Genomic DNA, 26011 nt, shown 5'->3' on the forward strand with positions numbered 1-26011 from the left:
ATTTTTTCGTATTAACCTGTTCCTTCTTTTTCTGCTTTTTTCCTTATTTGTTTCATTACTTTGTGCCTTGGTGTTTACCGTATTTGCGGTTAAAGGAGGCTGTAATATCGACTGACAGTTTAAATCATTGTCCGTGATGTTTTCTCCTTCCATTATTTTCTTTCCAATTGTGTTTCCTTTTCGCTCTTTCGTTGTTTTGTTGTTGTTGTTGTTGTTGTTCTCCATACACCTCTATCTGCCTCACATTGTGGCTTTGATATATCCTGTGTGACTTTTAAAGTTTTGTTTTGTCTTGTCACTCCATTCTAGAGTTCCAAACCATTCGACTCTATTTACACAATCTGGAAAAGACATGACCATTGCGGTTTGATGGCCATTAGTACTGCAAGGATGCATACGAAAACCAAACTACGCCATTTGACAGAGAAAGAAAGAGAAAGAGAGAGAGAGAGAGAGATGAGTTGGTCGCTAATATTATTAGATGTCTTACAATTTGATCAAGTTGGATTCTGTGCCGAGCACAGATCCAAAAATAAACAGAACAAAAGAACACAAAACAACGTGAGGCACTTACACATGAGTATATGTCCTTTCATATCACTGTAAAATAATGAAATCAGTTTTAATAATAAAAAATAAATATAACGACAAGATAAGAGTAGGGGTACATGTTTTTTTTTTATGAGTAGAACGTCCTACATAATCAATATGTATTTCTTGAAGAGTAAAAACAAAAAGGGAAAAGACCCTCATCTTGATTTGCAGAAATGTTTACAGTTACAGTACATTGTCACTTAAATATAGGTTGACATCAGTTGATAATGAGTATTTGATTGGATAGTGTTGGTCTTCATGTGGATTTTAAAAGTAGGAGGCCTTGAGCCGAAAAATTAGGGCCAGTTGGATGTATCATACTTCTCTTAAAACTACATCATTTCATTCAAATGTGACATAACATAAGAAAGCCTGATTAATTTTCTGTGCAATGACAGTTCACTTGTTTACATTAGTATTGCATTCCTAGAATGCACAGTATGACTGAATATGAGGAAAGGTCCAATGTGAAAGAATGCACAGTATGACTGAGTATGAGGAAAGGTCCAATGTGAAATTTTGCCAAATGGAGCACATTGTGTTATGTAAAGCAGTAAAAGCTCCATCTGTTTTGTCTTTTTAGGGAAGGCATATGTATGCTTGAAAAGAATGCATTGTTAAAATGATAACTATCATTAGATTCCAGGCTTCATCCATGAGATAAAACCTGCAGTAGTATCTACAAATTAAAATTAAACATAAAGGCTGACCAAGCAAGCATCTAATATTTAGGAAATGGGAGTTTTTGAAATTGTTCACATTAATTTCTGCATTGCTTATTGCTTATTATTTTTTGTCGAAACAGTCCATTTTCAATAGTAGAATTGGTGCGACTTTTCACTTTTGATCTTTTCCCTTACTCAGCTGTTTTGCACATTTCAGGAACACCCGATCATAGCAAGTGAGGTGTCCTTTTAAAGGTATATAGGGGATACCTTTTACAGACCTCCCAAAATGCAGCAAAACATTAGATAACCTCAGGGGACTTGTTTAGGCCACTGCTGAGAAATTTGGAAGTCAACAGTTATCTACAAATTGAATAATGCACAAAACTCAACTACTCAGTAGTTCTGTGTGTCAGCCACACTCAAGCCTTTTTGTTGCAGTCTTCTGTATTTTTTTTTATCTATAAACACAAATCTAAAAGTATAAGAGCTGATGTAATAACATATAGAGTGCGTGGCAAGAATGTGTATAGAAATGTTTGTAAGTTTTGATGAACTTTCTTCACAAAATATGATGGACACATATGCAGTGCATGGGTCTGCAAAGGTAGCCTAGCAATGTACTGGAATTTGCGGTGCGCCCCGAAAAAAATTCAATTCAAAATCTAACGGTCAATAAAAATGTACTAAATGTTACCTTCCACTTTTAATACTTTATGGGAGTTTCTAAAATGATACTCTCTTCAACATACCACTGTATTTATACAACTCTTCATTTAAGGCATGCAAATGGGATTCCCTACCTTTAAAGATAATTAATCAGGTTTTTTTTATGATGTCATATATAATGAAGATTGGTATCAGAAAAATACAATACATTAAACTTTATTTGCATAACTTATTTAGAGGGGTAAAGTAATACATACTGTATTAAAAACATTTATCCAACTGTAGTCGTTGAATAATGTACAGCTGTCTCGCAAGCTATTGTAGTGTGTAAGCGTCTAATTGTAGCATTATTTTATGATAACTAAATCAAACAAACAAACATACACACACACCTACACACACACACATACACACACACACACACACACACACGCACGCACACACACATACACAAACGATCCGATGCCTGCATGACGTATTCCGGGGCTTTGTCATTTGGATTTTTTTTTTCGCTAACAGCAGGAAAGTTTTGTAATGTCCCATAGGTCAAGTTCGCTAAAACTTAATAACATGCCTGATTCTCTCCTACGCCGTCCCTTTCGTAATATCCTTTTTCATTTCCACTATTTCTCCCCATGCCATGTTTTTACCAACCCGCCGGTTTGCCACGCTTTCTCCCCTGTTCCGACCGTGCTCAATCTCTTGTGCAAAGGGCGTGGGCAGTCTCCACCGACGACATGGGATTTTTGTTTTGCTTTTTTGCCCACTCAACGCCACGGTACCCTTTGCAGATGCGGTGCTAGATATCCAAACATTCCATCGTGACCTTATTCCTAGTGATTAACTGTCACTGGAAATGTCGACCCACCTTCCGCCTGATGAGATTTTGAGAGAAAATTGAATGCTCCGCGCAAAATTGCGCGCCTCATCAGGAGATCTCAACCGATTAACTTTCTTTTTTTTATATAAAACGAATAGTCCACAAATCTGATCCTTCGTATGAATTTACTCGTCAGCGCAAAGACGACTCCGATGTTTACGCGGTTAGCTGCGCTTGCTGCAGATAAACAACCCTTTGACACTGCGGTTTCTGTATGACATCACTTTGAAGTACAACACACAAACAAACAAACAAATGAACGAACAAGCAAACAAACAAAAACGAAAACTTCAGAGAGGCTTTCTGATTAAAGTATGATAGGAATCATGACTGTAATTTCAAAACAGCACGAATAAAAGTATCCTCTTTGGCGATGTAAGCCGACTGCATATACAATCATCAATACTTATTGCACAGTGGCTTTAGTCTAGAAGATAAGATGCGGATTTTGAGATGACCATTAGAAAATCTGGAGTCCGATTCAAATACCTATTTTAAAAAAAAAAATAGTGAGATAGTTGTCACTCACTCGCAGATGACATGCATTCTTGTAGTTAATTCCCTATACCGTAATCGAAATTACAATTTTTCATTCTCCCGCTGGCGCCGATAAAAAAACGATGAATTTGTCAAGAAATCTTTTTCGTATAGGAAGATCCATTTATTATGCGTGGTGAGCAGGCCATAGCTGAATGCAGTCTTCCACTATATTGATCCGTTTGTCTCCCTCACAGCTGTGGCTGATTACAGCTGCTTTGGGATCTACCGTAGATTACTCCCTTTATGCGCTTTTCAGAACCACAAAGAATCCTTGGGTGTCGTGTTATTCTAGTTCGTATTGCCATGTTTATCGAGGCTTGACTTTTAATGACACGGAAAAGTTCACATGGTGGGCGCGAAAAAAAGGATAAGGCTCTTTCGGTCTTCCCAGCCCAATAACCCTCCCTCTCCCCCCCCCCCTCTATCTCTCTCTCTACCCCCCCCCCCCACCACCTTGTGTCGGACTGTTTCTCCTCGCTGCATCTCAGACTTGCTTTTCTTGTTTCCACAAACTGTCATGCTCTTCGCTGATTAACTTACTGGTGAACGATGATTTGGAAAATATGGTTCACGCACTATTAACAGCGGGTTGTGTATTGTATGCGCCTAAAACTAAATGTGTGCACGTGCACACCTGCTTTAATATGGCATCATAGTCTGTAGTTTGCCCCCATCAGCGTAGTGTTCTCACTTGCTTGACTACCCCTTCTCACTCTAGCGATTAATGAATTTTAGTCAAGAGGATGATGGTAACTTCCAGTGACGATTAGATCGCACTCTTATTGCCTTAACTAGTGCAAAGTGCACTTCACAAAATGGCAGTGAAAAAAAGAAATGAAGTGCATAATTACAGTGGCTAGCTACATTCCTGAGGTTAGGCAAAGAAACATGGAGGGGGGAAAAAGAGGAAAGGAAGGCAAAGCAAAGTACGTAATTGTTGTCATTCTCTATTGCCTACAAATTCTCGCTTTGGTTTGTGAGGAACGAATTCAACTTGAGCAAATTGAGTTTGCAAAACAAATTTGTATCGAAGACATTGGATCGGAGGTACCCAGTAGTCTCCCATTACAGCCATTCGGCTCGCTTCATGGAGACGCGCCGCGATATCGCAGCCGTGATGTTGTCGATCTATGAATGTGTGTGTTCTCACACACGCACATTATTTGTATACAGATAAATTATACGCAATTAGTAGTAATTAGACAAAGAATGTTCATTACATGCACATTTTTGCACGATCAACAAATCACATTAACGAGGACAGAAATCAGAAATATAAGAGAACTTTCAATGATGCTAACACAGTCGTAGAAGTTGCTTCTCTGCATGAAGAAGGAGAAGAAAACCCCCACAAAACAGGGCTGTACGTTGGAGACTAGACAATGTCACCTGCAGGATTTCCTCTCGTCTTGATTCAATCACAGAGCTGCGATTTGGGCGCCACGATTTGATATGAGAGAAGCACCCTTCGGGCTAGAGCAACATAATTACTTCCGCCATCTTGCCCGCAAAAAAAGAAAGAAAAGAAAAACCGATACAATACACTAGGACTGTTGAGTGTGTGTGTGTGTGGGGGGGGGGTTTGGGGGTGGGGGGGGGGGTGTAAAGAGGGAGAGGAGACATTTGAAACGGCGCACAATTTTGTTTCCAAAATGTCATCCAATTTGTACCAGGGCGCTAATCGTCATTATTAGTATGGGTCATTGCCAGTAGAGAGGGGGAGAGAGATCTGTTAGTGCTATTACATGGTTTGTGTTTGCTATTAACTAGAAGTGGAACTTCCTGGGACATATGTACTGAAGGAGGAGTGATAATGTCAGTAAAATAAGAGCAATTCCACATCGATTGGCACAGAATTGATGGTAATGATGTGGTAGTAAAAAAAAAAAAAACAGCAATGTTCGTGGTCACTTGAAACGGAAAGGTAATGATGATGAATAATCACAATCATAACCACACACACAAAAAAAAAAAAAAAATACACCTAGCCGACATTTTGAATGTGGAATTGTTATTAAATCTTTTCCTCCTCTTATTCTGTCGATCCTCTTCGGGCTGTACGACTGCACGAGTCATTTCCTATATTCTGATTGGAGAATATTATGCAATCTTTATATAGGAGAGATGTGGGAAAAGAATATGGACACAAATTGAAGACAGGAAACAAAGAAGGAGAATAATAAAAGACAGAAGGATGAACATACTTTTGACTCTTGTTTCTTTTTCATCTAAAAGAAAATATCCCTACTGGAACATGATGGGTAGTTCCACTGGGTAAACTACATAATTATTACGTGATTCTCTTTCACCAAATGTGTTTCTGATGATACTATAGGCAACCGTGACGATGATTATACGAAAACAAGGGCATCTCGCTAATTCTTATAGTCCGAAAACTGCCATTTTCTTTCTTCGTCTGAAATTTTACGAGCTAAATTTTACTGATGCCATTTAAGAGAAAGAGAACAGTAGCTCCCATGACAGCTTTTATTGTTTTTTTTTTTACAGAAAACAACAAAAATATAAAGCGAGTCGAAATGACAGGACACACCAGACCAGGAGAATCATATAAAGGGACGGGGTAGAAAAAGAGCCATGAGGTTGGTGACGGAAGGGGGTGGGGGTTGGAGTGAGAAAGAAAATGATCTAGGAAGAGGGAAGGGGGAACCAAGTAGACATTTTCAGATCCTCGGTAATAAGTCTCGTTCATGCTGCTTTAACCGAGTAGGATCAAAGCAAGATGGATGATGTTATGTCCCACCTGCACAATCATCCCCGTACACCTGCATGCATCCCCCGAAGAATCTCATCGAGAATATTGTTCGTGCCATCAGATGATAACTGAAATGAACCAACAACGCTCTTGGGCGACGTTCTCATACAGTAATTAATCAGGAATGCAATCGAATACCTCCCACGTGCACAATAGACGAATGTTCCAAAGTCATGCTAGGAATCGACTACAGAGTTTTTTCTTCTTGTTTATTTATTTTGTTCTTCACAATCATGATGGTGTTTGTTTCAGCAGTTCCTGCACATTCCTTAGACACAACAGCAATAGACTGACCGAACAGTTCGTCACTTCGTCTGTAGGATTTCTGTTAATGGCTAAAAGTTCTGATGGCTCTGCGGCACATATTTTTTTCTCCTTTTTTTTTGGGGGGGGGGGGCTATCCACGTAAGCGTCTTGAAATTGGTCGTTATTTGCCTCTAGAAGTAGAATGTGGCCTCTCCATTTGGAAAATGACGAACAACGCACCATTCGTCTGCGTCATTACGAAAAGGAGGGAGGTGCGTGTGCAGATTGCTTTGGCGAACTGCCCTCAAAGCGCCTCTTTCCGTCGACTTATGGCCCATGTATATCGGAGCAACAAACACGGATGCCTTAGTAGGTATTTACATGAAACAAGGTTAATGAAATCGACATTCATTTGCCGAGCAATATCCCAGATATATCTGCGTCTCCGCTGTGTGATTACTGATTATGTTGTGATGCCTGTTGGCCCTACGACATGATCAACATCTGCTCATTCAGTAATGGGGACCGAGGAAAATTTTCATTTTTTTTTCCTTTAAGCGTGTGTATGTGTGTGTGTGTGTGTGTGTGTGTGTGTGTGTGTGTGTGTGTGATGAGAGGGGGTAGTACTCGTATAGTTGAAGTGTCAATGATTCTTCCTCCCCCCCCCCCCCCCCTTGAAAGAATCTCCGGAGAACTCTCGAAATTCATGTTTTTGTGTTCTTTGTTTTTTAGCGTTTTTATTATTGATGCCAAAGTGTGTGTGTTGGGGAGGGGGAGGGGGTAATGCTTTAAGTTTCTTCGGCCAATAAGGTTGCGTCTATATTTCTATCTTTCTGTATGTGTGTCAAAATCTCACTTTGACGGGGGGAAATGGTAATTTGTGATAGTGTGTGTGTGTGTGTATGTGTGTGCGTGTGTGTGCGCCTGCGTATTTCATTCTACACAACCGTGTTTTGCTCCGCTTTGGATAAGCCGAGGAAAGGTCACCAGAAGTACCAAATAACAAAAAGATTTGCCACACTGCATCACTTATTACAAGGACCAAGCATGCACATGACATTACTTTACGTACCCTTGTTGTCATCATGTGGTTCGCATGGCTTTGTCCGATATCATTCACCCGTATTAAATCACGGATAACTTTACCTCGCAGCATATAGCCACCTGGTGTCATTTAATTTGATTCGTCAACAAGGTGATCAGTCTGTCCAGACGAGGCTGTCAAGACGACCGCCGGCTACTGATTGTTTTATAGACGTTGATATTGAGGCGATCTACAACAAAGTAGCCAAAACGACCTTATGGGGAGGGGGGCCGGACTTGCTTAACTCTTTGCGTGCCGCATTAATTTCCTGTTCGTAGGTTTGTGACTGAAATAATTGTGTACATTTTAGTCATTGACACACAGAGGGTTAAAGTGCAAAGTCAATTGCATTCTGTGTATTCATATCCTGTATGATGAAGATACCGCCGAAACACAATGACAGTAAACAACTGTCTTCATAGTTCAATGTTATTAATGAAATATCTTAGATCACGCTGCGACGAATTCTCCTTCTCATCTGACATGTCTGAGGAGACACTGGTGGGTCCATTCAGTAATGTCAAGACAATCATCTTTTGAACATTTTGTTAATCATGATGGCGTCTTGGTCTCGCACGAGAATGGTGGACATGTCATTTTTTCTTGTTGGTGTATATAGCAAATCCACTTCTAATGTAGCGAACTGCGGCATAATTAGAGGATGTTTGCAAGCATAGTTCGTAAACATCCTGTTCACTAATGTATGTCAGTGTGTCTGTGCCCGTTTGTTATGGTGTGTGTATGTGTGTATGACATGTGTGCGTGGTGTATGTATATGTAGACAATTTCCTTCAAAGGCATTATTTACCATTTGCAGATGAAACGAAAATCCAGCTGTAGTGCCTTAAAGTAGTTCTACAGTTATGGTTTATTCTGAAAAATAGTAATATCTCTTTATATTTGAGGCTTTAGGCCTTATTGCGAAATCTTTATATAGTAGGATATTTTGTGATACAAATTTACTGACCTACACCTGCTCCCAATGGTAAACAATACCTTTAATGACTATCACGCTGTCTATTTTTGTCAGCGGATGCAACAGGAAGCAACCCCGTAATCAGTTCTCTCCTTTTCTTGTCCACGTCCTCGAATGCTTTCAATGGCTGTCTACACCTGATATGAACGTACTAATTCATCTTCTCACGTTGGCCTCGTTCTTTTCTTCCGGGGAGTGACTGTGGCTTTCTATAACTTCTCGTTTAATGGATGCCACGTGTAACAAGACCTCATTGCTCTATCAATGGTGTATTTTTTTTTCCTTGTGCGTCCTTAAACATGCTGTCAAAACCTTTACCACATGTACCAATGGCTGTGGATTCTCTTTCTTTGACTACGCCTTGCACCCGTTAAATGGCTACCCATACAGTTCTTGCTTGAGAATAAAAGATCACCGGATCTTGAATGTCGTGAATAAGACTGGTGTAACGTGATATGCAACGGCCTGGTTGAATTTTGAGCTGTAGTGAGCAAATTTTATGAAATTCTCTATGTCATCTCAATTTACAATTAAAAGGTATCCGGAAAGATTTTTGTGCCTATCACTTCCACGTTATAGCTCACACTCTCTCAGCTTCAGAGCTTTAACAATCTGTCTCGAAATTTATTTTGTTTGCATAGTTTTCATGAATCTTGAATTGCTATACTTATTTCGGCATGCAATATCGAGTCGTATGCCTACCTCTGTCTTTCCTAATATTAAGAAAACAGACAAACAAACAAACAAAAATGCTTTATACAATTGGATAAGATGTCAAAGTTGGCGACCTTGGGTCCGTTTCATGAAGTCATCACAAAAGTCTTTACATAAATCTCAGAATGGCCAAAGTCGCTCAGGTATGTAGCTGACTAGAGAGACTTTCAAAGAAAAGTAAAATCCATGTCAAAACGTTTCTCATAAGTGTGTCATATGAGCAAAATGCAAAAAGTCTCTCACAAGAATTTCATGAAACGGACTCCAGGGCTGTTATTTCGAGATCACTATGCAACAAGCACGGACAAGGGCGCCACATGCTTATAGACCCCACGACAACCAACCATCTTACACTTAACTTCAATGAACACTTGTCTCTTTCGTATAAGTGAAATTAAAATCAACTTATGTGTGTGTGTATGTGTGTGTGTGTGTGTGTGTGAACGACTGTGTGTGTGCGTCTGTATATATATCTATATATATATATATATATATATATATATATATATACGCTATATATGAGTGAATGTGTGTGTATGTGTAATTGCTCCTTTGATGTACGCCATCTTGCCAGCAAACATCACGCGCCCTTTTCGTTTATGTATCATTATACCCGAAACTCCACCTGCGTCAGAGTGTATAACTACAATAAATTAAATGTCCTCTCACTTTGCTTCTACTTCACTTTTCAATACAGATCCTTTGCAGAAGCGCCCGAAGAAAGGCGGGCTACTGAAGACGGGACGCCAGCGTACCTCCAGCTTCCTCGACAGCTTACGGGACATGACACGCGACAATAAAGGTAACCACGTCTCTACGACATTATTGTTTCTTTTGCTATTCCCCTTTTCTGAGAGGGAGGGGGGGGAGGACAGAAACCTGGGGCACTTCTAATCTATTCACCCGCCTCTTAACTCTGCCAAGTACAAATCTAAAAGATGATACGGGAGAACGAGAGAGAAAGAAAGGTCGTCTATAGATGCGATTCATCGATCAACTTGCTGCTTGGGATTGAAGACGTAAAGTCGCGGAGCTATGCACAAACACAAGTTTGTAGCCCCATGCCCACAATCTATCTGTTTCTTTTGTCATTTGAGAACGTTCATTCCAATCGCTTGAGGGAGAGAGATGAGAAGGAAAGTGAAAAAAAAAAGGAAGGAGAAAGGAAAAAGTCAGATTTTGATCTGCGAAAGGTTTCATTACCAGGTAGCTGAATTTGCGCTTGCGTAGGCATGAACACATTGACACAATCCACGAGTATTCACACATAATCATTCCCTCTTTTTGTGTCTTTGTCCGGCTCTATCTGTCTGTCTGTCTGTCTGTCTGTCTGTCTGTCTGTCTGTCTGTGTCTTCATTTCTTATACCTCATGCTTTTTTTCTCTTTTACCTTCTTTCTTCTCTTTCTCTTACGTGTTTCATCGTGGTGGCATTCATTTATATAACTTTAAATTTTGGTATTTAACCGCAGATGATTTGCAATGACTTTTTTTTTAATATCCTTCCTCTTTCCATACATTCACACAATACATGACATACGTACATGACATCATATAGAACCAGATCATCGATGCAAAATACATTAATGAACACTTCGTTAATAATTTCACTCAATAATCGTATATAAAAATTTCAAATTACACATGATTACCATTCTTTTTCTATCAATCAAAATGATAATACAGGAAGCCTGAAATTGCATTGTCCCACTACATCACACAGTCAGAGAGAAGTTACAATTTATTGTTTTTGTTTGAAATTATTTTGTGTTTCATCACTCATGTCATACAATCAGAAGACACAGAGTTAAGGTATTCATAAAGGACGTAGAACGAGTTCATCAATGCTAGCTATGTGACTAAATAGCACTCTATGATGACGGAGAATTGAGATTACACAGGCATACATTTTGTAATAAGAGATAATAGGAGATGACAGAATGTGAAGAAATCGCCCTCTCTTTCCCTTTTCCGACACACATACAGAGACGCCCTGAGGGTATAAATGAACGTAATTATGTACTTCAAGATAATGTTGCTTAAATAAATTCAGTGTACATCCTTTCGACCATACTCTGTAAGATGGGCTGTGTATATGGCTGCGGAATTTACCAAAAGGCGACAAGAAATGTCGGTTACACGCAAAGAACATCCCCCATAAATCTTCAGTAAATTTGAAGTCACTATTGAGGCCCATAGTACCTGTATAGAACAAGTTCGCTGGTATATCCGAGTGAGAGCTGTATCATTCTATTACCGATTACGACTCCTTAAATTATAGTTAACTGCAATACAAATATTTTTATAATCATTTTTGTGCGCGTGTGTGTTCATACATCTACGTATACATTTCTTCCTCGTTTTTGTTGTCGACGTAGCTTCTCTTTTCATGAACGAGAAGCTCAAATAATGAAACTGGATGCCTCCGAATCTCCATTCTGCAGTCTCGATTCCATCAGTTTGGTGTTCTCTTCGATTTGTGTTTTTATCTGTTATTGGGGGGGGGGGGAGTCTTATGTATTTGCCTGGTGGTTTGAGTTTGTTTGTTATATTCATGTTTTGATGTTATTGTTGTTGTTTTGGTGAGTTGTTGTTGTCTTGAAGAGGGCTTCGACTCCGCGATTCCGCGTCGGATTCCGTTACTGTATTTATTAGCATAATTTAAGCGGGCAGGAAATGGGGAGGTCAAAGCTTGGGAGTGTATACAGTACAGACTGATAGTAAACATGCCCATGATACTATGAGTAGCTTCTCTGTGACAAATGACACGGGAAACCCGCTTCGACGCACTAATAACAGCATAAAAGTCAGAACTGAGAATTGATCGATTGCGATGGTCGGAAAACTTCCCTGGCTTGCCGAGGGTATTGCCAGAAAAGAAAAAAAAAAGAACTATAAGAAAAAAAAAATACAAATAATATGATTTATAAAAAGACTGGCATATAAATGCATTTATGATTAAAGACACTGACAGACGGTGCTTTCTTCCTTTTATTCATTTTTTTTTTGGCTATGTTTACCCACTATTTGTACGAAATAGGTTGATATACCGATCGATGACAACCAGGGGTATCCAAGTACACCGTTAGATACTTAAAATGTCATTATCAGACCCTCGATCTGCAGTAATCCTCGTGTAATGGTATATGGTGATTTAGGCGTCCACGCACATTGTCTCTTCATATAAATAATGGGGCTGCCGACCTGTGTTATAGTCGGAGGCAGGTACAAAAACCTTTGTCTAGTCAAATTACACCACGACCTTCCTGAGTGATAAAAGACAAAACGCGCGTGCGCACACACACACACACACACACACACACAAAGATAAATGAAATAAAATAATGATGATGATGATGATGATAATAATAATAATAATAATAATAATAATAGTAATAATAATAATAATAATAATAATAGTAATAATAGTAATAATGGCAATAATAATAATAATAATAATAATAATAATAACAATAATAATAATGGCAATATTAATAATAATTATAATATAAACATATATATTTATATATGCTTCTCGTCTAAAATGTATTTCCTTCAGACTAAAATAGAACAACAACGCATTATTACTTTCTTATTACTTTGTTTGCGAACTATGTGGATTATGATTTCTCCGCTCTGTATATGGATGTTGCAGCTCCGTTTAAAAGGCCAGTACCCGCTGGTTGCCATAATTATGCTTACCAGTACCCTTCATCTTCCTCGCAATGCCCTTTTGCTCTTTCCTAATCTTTGAGCTGATACTTGCCTATCCCCCAAAAAATTCCATGAACTAGTCATGTGTTAGAACACAGGATACTCCAGTCACGCACCCAGGCATACGCTTTAATACACAATAATGAGCATCGTGATCATTTATAGCTTGACCACATATACGAGAATGGGAAAATCATGCTAATGGTCGCCCGACCTTCGAGCAATTATCTCCCGAGGGAATTTTCTTTTTAAATTCAATTCAAAATTAATTTTCATTTGTCGACATACAAAACATACTAAAATACACTTCACTCAGTTTTTCTCAAACAAAAATTGACGAAGGGTAGACAATGCATTGTGAGATTAACACGACATGATACAGCAATAGAGAAACATTATAATAAATCATCGAAGCAAATAACATATCAAGTACGAAACATTGAAGGATTCCTAGGATGCCCACTGAAAAAGACAACGCTTGGAATAATGTGGACCCCTCTGAAGAAGAAAATCAGCACAAAAATAGGTTTGTAAGCCCACTAAAGAGACAAGACTGAAACGACAACAGGAAAATATGAGACCAAATTGATGACGTAATAACAAGACAGTAGAAGAGACAAATGAATACAACGGAACCAGCGACCTGCAGAAGTGTTATATCGAGAAAGAGTTGTGCAGGATGAAAAGGGAAAAGGAAAGGGAAAGAATTGTCTTACAATGTAATTTGAGGTAGGCAGTGGCGTAATATTGATGATAAAGAGACACTCCATAAGCATTCATGCTTGCACAAATACATGAATTCGTGCACATGCATGCATACACACTCTCTCACACACAAACGTGCCATACTAGTAGCTGATGCAAAAAAGTGTGTATGCATGTTTGTATATACCAGACTATGTTCACATTCATACAGACGGACATATACAGACAAACACACCTATACAGCCGGTAGGACGTTCATTTTTTTTTTAATACTAACATCAACAATTGCAGATACATGTTTATATTTGTAGTCATAAGAGCAATGTTAGCGAGGTCGTTTGTTACCGTGTTTGGTATGGTAACGATTGTTTGAATATTCAATTTTTTATTTATTTATTTATTTATTTTTATTCGTTCAACAGAGGCAACCTCATTCCCACTGGTGTTCGGAATCCCGCTGGAGAAGTGTATCCGTAACGACCGAGAGCTGAGGCAGTATGAGGCGGAGCGGTGCCGGGAGCGGCGGGAAAGCTTGGACCTGGCCCAGCCGCTTCTCTCGCCAGCCAACATTAACCACCACCTGTCAGAACATTCCATCTCGGTTAGTATACACTGTGCAGTGTATATTTTGGTCCTCTGGTATAACACACGCTAGTAACAGGTGTAAATCTTGGTCCGCTCGTGTGCAGTGTGGTATGTGTTTTGGTTTGTATTACTGTGTGAGCGTATATACACTGTGGGATGCGTATCATGGTCATTTTCTGTTAACATTCCACACTAAGAAGTATAGGGGGTGGAGAAATCTAGGGTGATGACGCCCTTGTGCACAATTGAATAAACTTAATGAAATAATGGATCAAAAGAAAAAATGACAGATTTTGAAACAGTGAATTCCTCATGGCCACTTTAAAAGTGATGATGTTCGTTATCCCAAAGGTTCGCTAATCCGGAAAGGGTAGTGAAATAAGGTTCGTAATTCCAAATCTCGCACACAAATTCCAAACACCTATAGATGTTCATTAATCAGAAAATACAAAATATTCGTTCATCAGAAGATTTATGGCGTTTTTCCGAAGGTTCTTTAATCCGAAAATGAAATAGGATTCGTGAATCCGAAAATGCAAAGGAGGTGTGTAGGCCCTACTCATGAACCTTCGGAGAACATTATGAACCTTATTCCGTTTTCAAATCAACGAACCTTCGGAATAACGAACCTTTCTTCGTTTTCAGACGAACGAACCTTATTTCATTTTTGGATTAACAAGCCCAAGAATAACCAACCTTTTTAATTAACTGACTTTTTTTTTCATTTTTGGATTAACGACACTTCGGCATAACGAACTTTAACCCAGAAAACAAAAAACTACCTACATGTCAGATGTTAGTCTTCCGTGAATTTTGTGGTACCCTTTAAGCGACTCAAACTTTAATCGACTCACGAATCTTACAGCTGTAATGCGGTCCTCCCATCTTTCCCTGTCTGATTCAATTCCAATATCTTTGTGCATCTACAGATGTAAGACAATATTATTTCACCCTATTCACGCGAATTTAGCATTGGCTTGTAGGTTTGACTTTCTCCGTTGTTCCCTGGCGAGGGAAATTAATTCAATCATTGCGTGTCCCCGCTTTAGTCTTTTTTCCCCTGTACTCTCTTTGATTTCAAACACGTGATTGGAACGTGACAACATCCTTCCCAGATGCCGTGTGCCGCACGTTCTTGTAATAATAATTTGCTGACACTACGTCGGTGCGTGTAAATGCGGTAAGAGACAGAAAAAAAAAAGCGTGGGGGAGATGTGTTCGCAGAAGATGTCTTTATAACCATCCCGTTACAAAATACAAAAGTGTACGCATTGCTATTTTCACCAAATGAAAGCGTCGTTCTCGTTTCTTTTCAGAATATTGCAACCGTTTCTTGTCCAATCTAAACTATAAGAATTACTTTCTCCCTCCCTGCCCCCTGTCTTTATCTGCGTATCATGTTGGTTCCAATATATAAAAGATAAAAGAAATATATTGCAATATATTATTAGCTTCTAACAATTATGAATGGTTGCTTCGGTATTTTTTTCAAGGACACAGGGTTAGGGTATGATAGGGTTTTCGGTTTAGTTTGATGTGAGAATTATAGGATTAGAATTTGTGCTTGGCTTAGCGTGCAGATATTTCATAGGAGCAATTGTCGCAGGAGCAAATGTCATGGAATCGTCCGAAATATATATTCATACAAACACATAAATGTCATATATAATATATATATATATATATATATATATATATATATATATATATATATATATATATATATATATATATATATATGTATATATATGTATATATATATATATATATATATATATATATATATATGTGTGTGTGTGTGTGTGTGTGTGTTTATAAGCACGTATAAATTTGTGTAAATGTGTGTATATAATATATATCGAGACAGACAGACAGACAGACAGACAGAGAAAGAGTATCCATTTCTTGAGTTAGCTTTGAATGAAAAAGAAAGTATTACATTAAAAGCTTGGCAATGACGTAAACCATGTTTTTACGATGATGGAAAGGGCAAGTACATCAAATTGAATAATGACAAACTGATATACGCACTACAAATCATTCGTGTGTCAATCAACAAGCACGTCAGCCAGGGTGATTGACGTCTTCGCAATATCATGACGGACTGCTCAAAATGGCGGCCCGAGGTCAACCATTTCCACAAAATAATGTCAAGTGGTGTAACGACCTGTCTGTCGAAGCATGTGCAGGTGTCTGAAGAGCTGCTGCCATGGGAAACGGGGAAGAAAAAGAGAAAGCTTCCCATCCCAGCCAATATCCTGCTCCTTTTCCACTCACCAGTCATGGTGTCAGTCAGAGATAACTCGAGTGCGTGCGCTGCTATTTTTGGCGTTGACATTACACCTGCATGGGTTGTCAATGGCGCCTCTTTAACGCGCTTCCTCGTATACCCCATTCCTCGCACTAACGTTAAATCCATGCGCTGCTCTTTCCGCAACTACGTGATCGTTGCTTAGCAGACCTGCTGTCGACGTGGCATCTCACTGCAAAAAGCAACTGCCATAGCAACAGGCAACATCTTTCAATATTTGTACTTGTTGACATGACTTTTGATAGTGATGGTGATGAGGTTGTTGTTACAGGAAATCTTGAGGTGGATAGTGTCAGGGAATCTGTGGAAGGTTGAGAACAGAATGGCAATAGTATGAATTAATCGATGCATTGTTACCATGGTAACATCGATGCATACGTAGACCTGTCGATATGCATATGATTTACATGTATCATGATATTCATACGTAGACGCTATTATACATGCATTACATGCATCGATACGATTATCATGATTATTAACAGTATAGCTCTGAATATGTTTAAATCATCTCTGGTAAAGCAAGAAGAAGACGAACAACAAGAAGTTACATGACAAAGCCATTTTCTGCGGGATACTTCCGTAATTATGCAAGAAAAAAAGCCGGAGGGACATGTACATAACGGTCATTATCAATCTTGGAAAACAAAGAGCATTTAAAAATGCATCGCACGTCGCCGTTTAGAGTGAGAGTCGCCGCGTCGAACGAAATTCAGGTACGAACGTATCCATTGACCTTTGGCGGGTGATTCGAGCAGAAGAAATGGCTTCCTATACAATTCAGAAGGAGAAGATGAAGAAAGTGAAGTCAAGCGAAGGCATCGTAAGAGTGTGACAGGAATCAAGAGGAATTCTGTGTCTCTGCGGAGGATAGAAAAAAAAAGATACAAGAACAAGAGTACATTTCGTCTGGGACTGCCAATCCCACTCAGTTTTTAGCTCTCAAAGAACGGCGCGCCGTCCCCGAGCGATTTCAGAGAGGCGAGGAGCGCAGAGAAGAATCGGGATGATTTTATGCATGGACCGCCTTTCATTAAAATTATGCGTTACATCGTAATCACATCCTGATGATTTCTCTCATATTTTACTTCAATTTGTTGGATACGATAATACAATACAATCGGATCATTTACTATATAGCGCTCTTACACAGTCAATGACTGGATAAGTTGACATCCCGAGATTGCTCTCGTTTCTCACTGGTCAATGTTCATGGATTATTATAGCAAAGGGAGAATTTTATCCCTCATACGAAAATACTGCATCAAAATGAAAACAGTCGACCGAACAAACAAGAATCAATCAGTGGCGTGTTAGTGTTATTGTAGTGTGCCAGTCATTTAATACAAAGATAAAGTGATGGAAAGAATTCAATAAATGTGCCCATCAGAGTGTTTTATTTATCTCTGCACTTGACTTTGATGTGTCTGTTGACTCCTCGGCTGGCATCACAGCTAATGCACTGACTAAGAAAACAGATAAAACATTTTGTTCCGGAGACGTGCCCGTGCGAGAGAAGAAAACGTGACATTCTATTGACCGTCTTTGAACTAAAATCAATATGAACAGATTTTGCGTTTGTACAGTCCTGGTCTGCTAGCGAGCTGCGAGTATTTTCAACCTTTTATCGTCGACTGCACACCTTTATAATGGTGCACCAACACATCTAAGTTTTAAATTTGCTAACTTCTTCACATCACTGTTGTATATCTGGAAGATGCCCGTCACATCGAGCATGGAGGAGGCCATGAAAAGGAGATCCTTGATGCCTCCTCTGACTTTTAGGCAATTTTTCTGCGAATCGCTCTCTCGCCTGGCTGCGTTCACGCCAACCTTAACCACACTCAGCGTTGATCTCTTGCGAGATGCCCACCGCTGGAGTGGGGGAAAGGAAAGAAGCGGGGAAAAGGAATTTCGGGAACGGAAATAGCTCAGCACTCTCAGGGTATATAAGAGATAGAATCGACAAGCATACATGGCGGAGGGGGCAAACTGTAAGAAGAGGGATTTTAGGACATGGAAACTATTTAGAAATTTATATTCAGTGATTCGCTTGGACAACAGTAGTCCGAGTTGCCAGCATGCAGCGGCACCAGACGAACTGGAAACTTCTTAGGAAGTGAGCGTTTGTTTGCAGTTGAGACTCTAAAGTCATTATTATACATTAAAATAATAAACATACAACAAAACAAGCGTCCCTAAACAGTTTTCACGCCCTGAGTTACTTTCAAGTGGGAAAACGCACACACACACAGTGCACACACACACACGCGCGCGCGCACCATGATGTAGTTGTCGCTCAATGAACTGCAAGAAAAAAAAAAACCCGCGATATATCTATATTAGAGATAATGTAAAAATCGTGCAAATAACTCCTCAGAAACAGTCGAATTCACGATTACACAGCACACATTACATTATAACAGATGGGCTACAAAATGCAGTTTCAGGTAACAGATTCAGAATAGTGCTTATTGTTTGAATAAAAAAAATGAAATGGATTTGACGAAGGCCAGATTAATGATCGGAAAAGTACAGGCCCAAAGAAAACGATAAAGACAGGATAAAAATTGCAGAAAAGGTAAAATATAACACTATTGGTATTAGAGGTCAAGGCCGATATACCATAAGGGCGCGACATTTTGAAAGAACCTCAGTCTGGGAGAAGTACATGCAAAAGTCTCACGTGGCCTGTGTACGACGGGGAGGGGGTGGAGGAGGGATGGGGTGGTAATGTTTGTTTTGAAAGAGTTTTAATTCACTGACTGGGAAACCTTTGTATGTAGCAGTCAATAGAAATTAAACCATGGTATTTAAAGACTGTCATCGATCGATGAGTTACTAGGCGACCAAGAAATTGTCTCTTTACATACAACTTTCTCGCTCTTTACAATGAAGACTCAGTTGTGGTGTCACAAATTGCAGGGAAAAAAGAAACTGGTATATCCTGTACCTGTCATTGCATGACATTTCCATACAGACTAGAACTTGAATGTTCTAATTAAAGGCAAGGGGACGTCATTAGGTCTACCTGTATCTATATTTTTGTTTGTTGCTTCTCTTTTGCCAAGACGACCACACATTTTCTTTACGTTTGGATTTTTTGACAAACATTCCCTTTTAATGGACAGGATGTGTGTGGGAGGCAAAGAATAATGCTGTTGATTGCCAGCGTGGTATTTTTTAAGTCGGGTAAGTACGAGGATTTTGTGAAAATGCGTCTCTAAATCTACAGCTTTATCTTCCCTTTAGTTTATGCATGGAGGTCCCCGCCTTATGTAAGTGAGCATTAAAAAAAAAAAAAAAAAATCTTTCATTGATACCAGGCGTTTTGTGCTATTGTATAAGTCATTAGGTTGGAGAGGCATGCGTCCTTTTATCAATATAGAAAACAAAACTGTGAAGAAAAACCAAGAAAAACAAAACAAATAGATGATTTTGTGCTGATGGCTGTGCTAAATATTTTTTTTCACCTTCTCCCCGGGAAGAGATATCGAGTATTAAGCAATTTCTATCCCCTTCTCCCGTTTCGATTCAATTTCAATTTAAATGCAGATTGTTCTCAATCGACACCATTATTATTTACAAGGACAGGCAGTCTCGAAACTACCGTCTTACAGTCGTCTGGAATGTTCTATTTTACCAGACACTTTATATCAATTGTTTATTCAAAGATGAACTTCACTCTTCTTAGGGCACATGGTGGGCTAGAGAACACTTTCCTTTCATAGAACTCTGTCTTTCCTCACACCTATTTCCTAAATAAAGTTTAAAAAAACCAAACACACTATTGAATGATAATGGTTCTCAAGAATGAAATTGAAATGAATTTAATAGTCTTCTGTCAACCCGTCTGAGTTGATGATTTCGATGGAGTAAAAATAAAATGTTTTAGTATTTGGTTTACCAGCAAACGAGGCCGTCAGTAAATGTAATACGTTATAAGTATGTATATATATATATATATATATATATATATATATATATATATATAAACCTTATGTATAAGATTAATGAGATTCATACTTATATGAATATAAGTATAAGATTAAACTCATTCATACTTTCCAAACGGCAATTTTTATGCACTAATACACGTTCAACCAACTTCCCTCGGTGTTCAATAATTTCCTAATTCCTAATTTCAATATTCATTCTTACCCAACTCGCCGTTCATCTGATTATCACCTTGAAAACCCAAAAATTGTTTTAGCACAAAAATCCGTAACCCTGAAAGGGCCGGGAGGGGGGCGGAATCCGCCCCCCCCCCCCCATCGACGTTTCGCTCTATAATCCTGTAACGCGAGAAGGCCTCGTCGCGAGGCTTCTTGACTTTGTTTGTTCAAGTCTCGCGCAAATTTTGAGACCAAATTTGCAACGTCCGCGCAGACTTTTGCGAAGCCACGCCCATTTTTGTAACGGAATGTCGCCCCAAAACGGGCACAATTTTGTGATTTTGTGTACATTTCCTATGGAAACAGTGCTCTGTCATGAAAGTCATAAAAACCTGATTATTTTTACAGTTAATCACTTTGATTGATTAATTTTGTGCCAATTATGGTAGAAAAGTGGTCAGTGACAATTTCCAATGAAAAAAACAAAGAAAAAAAAAACAAAAGATGAAAAACAAGGAAATACATAAGAAATTCTGAAAACAATAAAATACATAAGATTTGAAATAAGTTTTGAAAGTTTTTGTGATGTACATATTGTTGAATATGCTAAAACAGAGTTACAGATCAAAAATTAGACTCTCAATGCTTTTAATTATGCTAAAATATGATCTTGAGCTTAAATTTGCATAATTCATTAATCAAAATTAGAAATTGATTGTTTCAGAAAATCTTATGACACAATCTTGTAGATTATGACGTGGGTCTCACGCATGCAAAATTTCATCGCGATCGCACCACCGATGGCTGAGATCTCGGGGGGGGGGGGCGGAATCCATCCCCCCCCCCCGGTCTGAGCATAGCCAAAAAATCCCGGCCCTTTTAGGGTTAAAACATAATGGCCCTCATGTTTGGAATCTTTTACCCGATAACCTTAAACAATGCAGATCTATTCGTTTATTTAAAAGACAGCTTAAAGAGATGATGTCAACTCAATGTGTATCCGAATATTAGAGCATGTTGCTATTTATCTTTTTTTTTTGTCACATCTATAGTTAAAGTAAGGGCTCTGAACTGAACGGTATACACAACAAACATGAACATTAACATTTCACAACTCGTTTCCTCGCAAACACTTCACATTTGGCACAATGCACCGCTGCACTTTTTTTCTTTTTCTTTTTTTTTCTCCTCATTCTTCCCTCTCTCTTTATCGCCACTCAATGAGTGGTGACTTGTATATTATTCTTACAATGTCGTGTTGTTTAGACAATCATTTCTGAGGCCATTGTCCTCGTCAAGCGTTTGCTTATGATGATGATGGTCTCCTGTATTTCTGTTACATCCAGAGTTGCTTAATTTGTCTTTGAACGACAAATATACGGGATTCTACGTTTGCATAAACATATGCATAGAATGATGCCTGTTTGTTTTCATTTGCATTGTGTTAGAAAAAGTGTTGGATATTTGAATTAATAATTTATCTGTTTTAACTGTCAGATTCAAATTATACTGTGCTCAATCAGTTCGTTCAATAGACTTTGTATTTCATTTATGTATGAAAAAGAAATTCAGAAATCAAATCAAATCAAATCAAAACTATAAACAGCTCATCGGCAACAGGTTATTATCTGCACACGGATGAATGTTTCTATAAGTTATACAGTCTTGTCATAGATAGGGTACTCTCAAAAAAAAGGATGTAAGAAAGAAGTATACAAACCTCTTTTCATTGCTCAACATTCTCCTTTTGATTGGAATTCTATGGAAGACTGCGTTCGGATTGAATTAGCGCCGAGGCAAGAGTACTTATGTTTGTCTTCTTTTTTTTTTTTTTTTTTTGTACTCTGTGGAACATTTTCTCCTTTTTCCGCGTGTTTAGTGTAACGCAACTGAAATGAGATGATTGACGTATGTGTTTGTTTCATTGGTTTTACTGTATCGCATGAAGGTATTCCATTACTAGAGGTAACACGGCGCGAATTGTTCTGTTTGTAACACGAGTCCGTAAGCATTAACAAACGTGATGCAAGATCCTAGTTTAGAGAAAGAAATGGCGGGCTTCTATTCCATTTTTTTTTCTTTACTGGTATTTTCTTGCTCAAGGATCGTCTAAACACTTAGCGAGAAATCCATCAATCGTTTTCCCCGCGAATTTACCGCTCCAAATATTCGCCGCCTATATTACGTATCTCCTGAAATGTGTCCTCCATTATGAGGCTAGCGATACATGGATGGGGGGGGGGGGGGCAGAGTTCAATCGGGACATGGCGATATCTCTCCGACGAACGTAATAAGCTCGCGTAACTTATCTGGTGCATCTAGCAATCCCGAATAACACTCTGCCAACTCCGCCGCATCGTAGATTTTTTCCTTTTTTATCTCTTCTTTCTTCTTTTTTTTTTCCATTCTTTCTCTTTATTCCAGCGTCTACGTTCCCTTGCTCTTTCCAGCGTTCATATCCATATCGAAATATCACGCCTTGCGGGCATTCTATTTTGTTGTTCCAAACATAGGGACTGCAGAGAAACTTGAGAATGATTGGTGGGAGATTGACGAAATCAACACTGATATTTTAACCATGTTTGATATGAAAGTTAATGGAAGTCAATTATACAGACCAGTTAAACGCTCCGAATTGCTCATCACTTTGTCATTGCTGGTCATTCCTGTCAAACGTGTTCGTATTACGTATCATAATTATTAATAACGGAATGCATTCAGTACAGTGCACTCCCGTTATAGCGAACACCCGCGGTTAGAACGAAATGCTCGTTACAATAAAGTAAAAATTCAGGTCAAAAGATTATCATCTATATACATTCACGTACTTTACTCTTCGGCTATAACGAAATTTCAATACAGTACACTTCCGGTATAACGAACACGGTTATCACGAAATGCTCGTTACAATGGAGTAAAAATTCAGGTCAAAAGATTATCATCTATATACATCTACGTACTTTACTCTTTGGCTATAACGAAATTTCAATACAGTGCACTCCCGGTATAACGATCACGGTTATCACGAAATGCTCGTTACAATAAAGTAAAAATTCAGGTCAAAAGATTATCAACTATATACATGCACGTACTTTACTCTTCGGCTATAACGAAATTTCAATACAGTGCACTCTCGGTATAATGAACACGGTTATCACGAAATGCTCGTTACAATGGAGTAAAAATTCAGGTCAAAAGATTATCATCTATACATATATATACATCTACGTACTTTACTCTTCGGCTATAACGAAATTTCAATACAGTGCACTCCCGGTATAACGAACACGGTTATCACGAAATGCTCGTTACAATGAAGTAAAAATTCAGGTCAAAAGATTATCATCTGTATACATTTACGGATACGTTACTCTTCGGCTAAAAAGAAATTTCAATACAGTGCATTCCCGGTATAACGAACACGGTTTTAACGAAATGCTCGTAACGATGACGTAAAAATTCAGGTCAAAAATTATCATCTACATACATTTACGTACTTTACTGTTTGGCTATAACGAGATTTCGATGTAACGTAAGAAAACCGCCTTTCCCGAGGGATTCGTTATAACAAAAATGCACTGAATAACGAAAGGAAATCTCCGGTCCTGAAGACTTCGTTACAACAGGAGTGCACTGCACGTATCACCATTCTCGAAAATGGCTCTCTCCCTTTCTGTCATGAGATTCTCATTTTGTAAATCCCCTCGATTTTTTTTTTTCTTTTCAACGAAAACAAAATTTGTTTTATGGAGCCCCGTGTATTTTGTGGGTTACTGGAGAACTGTTATAAAATAACAAAACCAACTGCACAAAATTGTCGAAGAGGCAATGTATGAGAAAGTAACCGGTGCTGAGTGGGAAATGGTTGTTGTATTATACCAGGACTTTATACACGTTTGCCCAATTGACTCACTGTGAGTGTGTGTGTGTGTGTGCGTGGTGTGTGTGTGTGTGTGTGTGCGTGTGTGTGTTATTGTCATTCGAGGGATAATTTATTGAACGACTGACTCTTGCTTTGTTAGACAACAAACGGCGGTGGCAAAATTTCCCGGATAAATGGTAATGTCCTCGATAAAAACAAGCTGTTGCTCGTTCAAATAAAAGAAGTAATAGGCCCTACTAACAATCGCCCTGTGGTCTTTCGTTTATTCTATTTTTTAATCAGCTCAAAAGAAATTGGGATAATTCAGAATCGAATGATTTCTAAAATGGTCTTGATATGTATGGAGTGTATACAAGAATCGTGCAAACGAAGTAACGTAATAAACCTGAAAGTAGGTATGAATAACGCGTTAAGGCCCAAATGAAAGCTAAACCATGAGTAACAGGTTATTGAACTCTGTGTAACGTGTACAGGGGGGGGGGGGGGGGGTGACGTGCGGGGATTAACCTTACCCTGTCCTTCCGCCAAGCTAATTCTTAAAACTACAATCAGTTACCATATCGATTTCAATTAAAGTTTGTCATTACTGTCGATCTAAATGTCAACGCTTCGTGTCCTCACTGAGAATCACTTCGGGGAAGACTTTTTATGTGCAAATGACTTCCCTCCAAAGCCTTGACAGCATGGAAAATAAGAATTTAAATCGATATCTCATAATCATCTTATATGCTTATCTTCAAAATACCCTTCATTTTCACAAAACTGAAATCTTTGCTCATCTAACTCACAAACTACAGATGCCTTGGAACAAACATTTTTTAGGGGACCATGCCTTTATATTGGCCCAACGTTTTCGAATAGCCATCCCATATCGTTACGGCCAGCACCTTCTATTGATGTTTTCAAACCGAACCCTAAAACCACTTCTTTAATCTATATCGACGGTAATGGTTAAGTTCGTTTGTTCTGATGTTCAATTTTCTTTGATACTACGAAGTAACGGATCACATTGTATTCATTTTCTATTTCCATAATTATACAGCGCCATGAGTATCTTTTTAGGTAGAATTAGCGCTTTAGAAGACTCCACCATTATTCTCCTCTATCGCACACTCAAAAAAACTTCAAATGTTGGCGAAAAACACACGCGGGAATTCCTTTTTATTTTGAATTTTGGAGTATGCCTGACTTCCGCTTTCTTAATTCATACCCACTCCCTTTGCTTGTATCCTGCCTCCACTGTGGCAGAGTCATAGCCGTTGCTATGGGTTACGGGAGCGAACCGCTAAAGATGATACTACAGAGAGGAAGAAAAAGACACACACACACACACACACACACACACACACACACACACACACACACACATGCACATCAATCACTGCTCAGTTTGTCACAAGCATCATATGCATTGAAGGAATGGAGCAATCAAAGTGTTACGAAACGCTTAAAGCCGATTCGTGATGGAAATTATGTTGTGGATCTGCGCGGTCCTGTATGGATACCAACAACCATGCTGCCGCCGCGCGTGCTTGCTCGCAGGGAATGCAGGGACGCA

General features: G+C 38.8%; 1 protein-coding gene across 1 annotated transcript in view; it reads left to right on the top strand.

Moving 5' to 3' along the window:
* Nucleotides 1-26011, top strand: part of LOC140235099 (uncharacterized) — a 131600-nt gene that overhangs the window by 74054 nt on the left and 31535 nt on the right. The window contains exons 3-4 of the mRNA XM_072315134.1: nt 9839-9943; nt 13982-14160. Of these exons, the coding sequence (XP_072171235.1) occupies nt 9839-9943; nt 13982-14160 (284 nt within the window). The remainder of the gene's footprint in view (nt 1-9838; nt 9944-13981; nt 14161-26011) is intronic.

The sequence above is a fragment of the Diadema setosum genome, chromosome 11 (assembly GCF_964275005.1).
Source record: "Diadema setosum chromosome 11, eeDiaSeto1, whole genome shotgun sequence".
In the NCBI taxonomy this organism is placed as follows: Eukaryota; Metazoa; Echinodermata; class Echinoidea; order Diadematoida; family Diadematidae; genus Diadema; species Diadema setosum.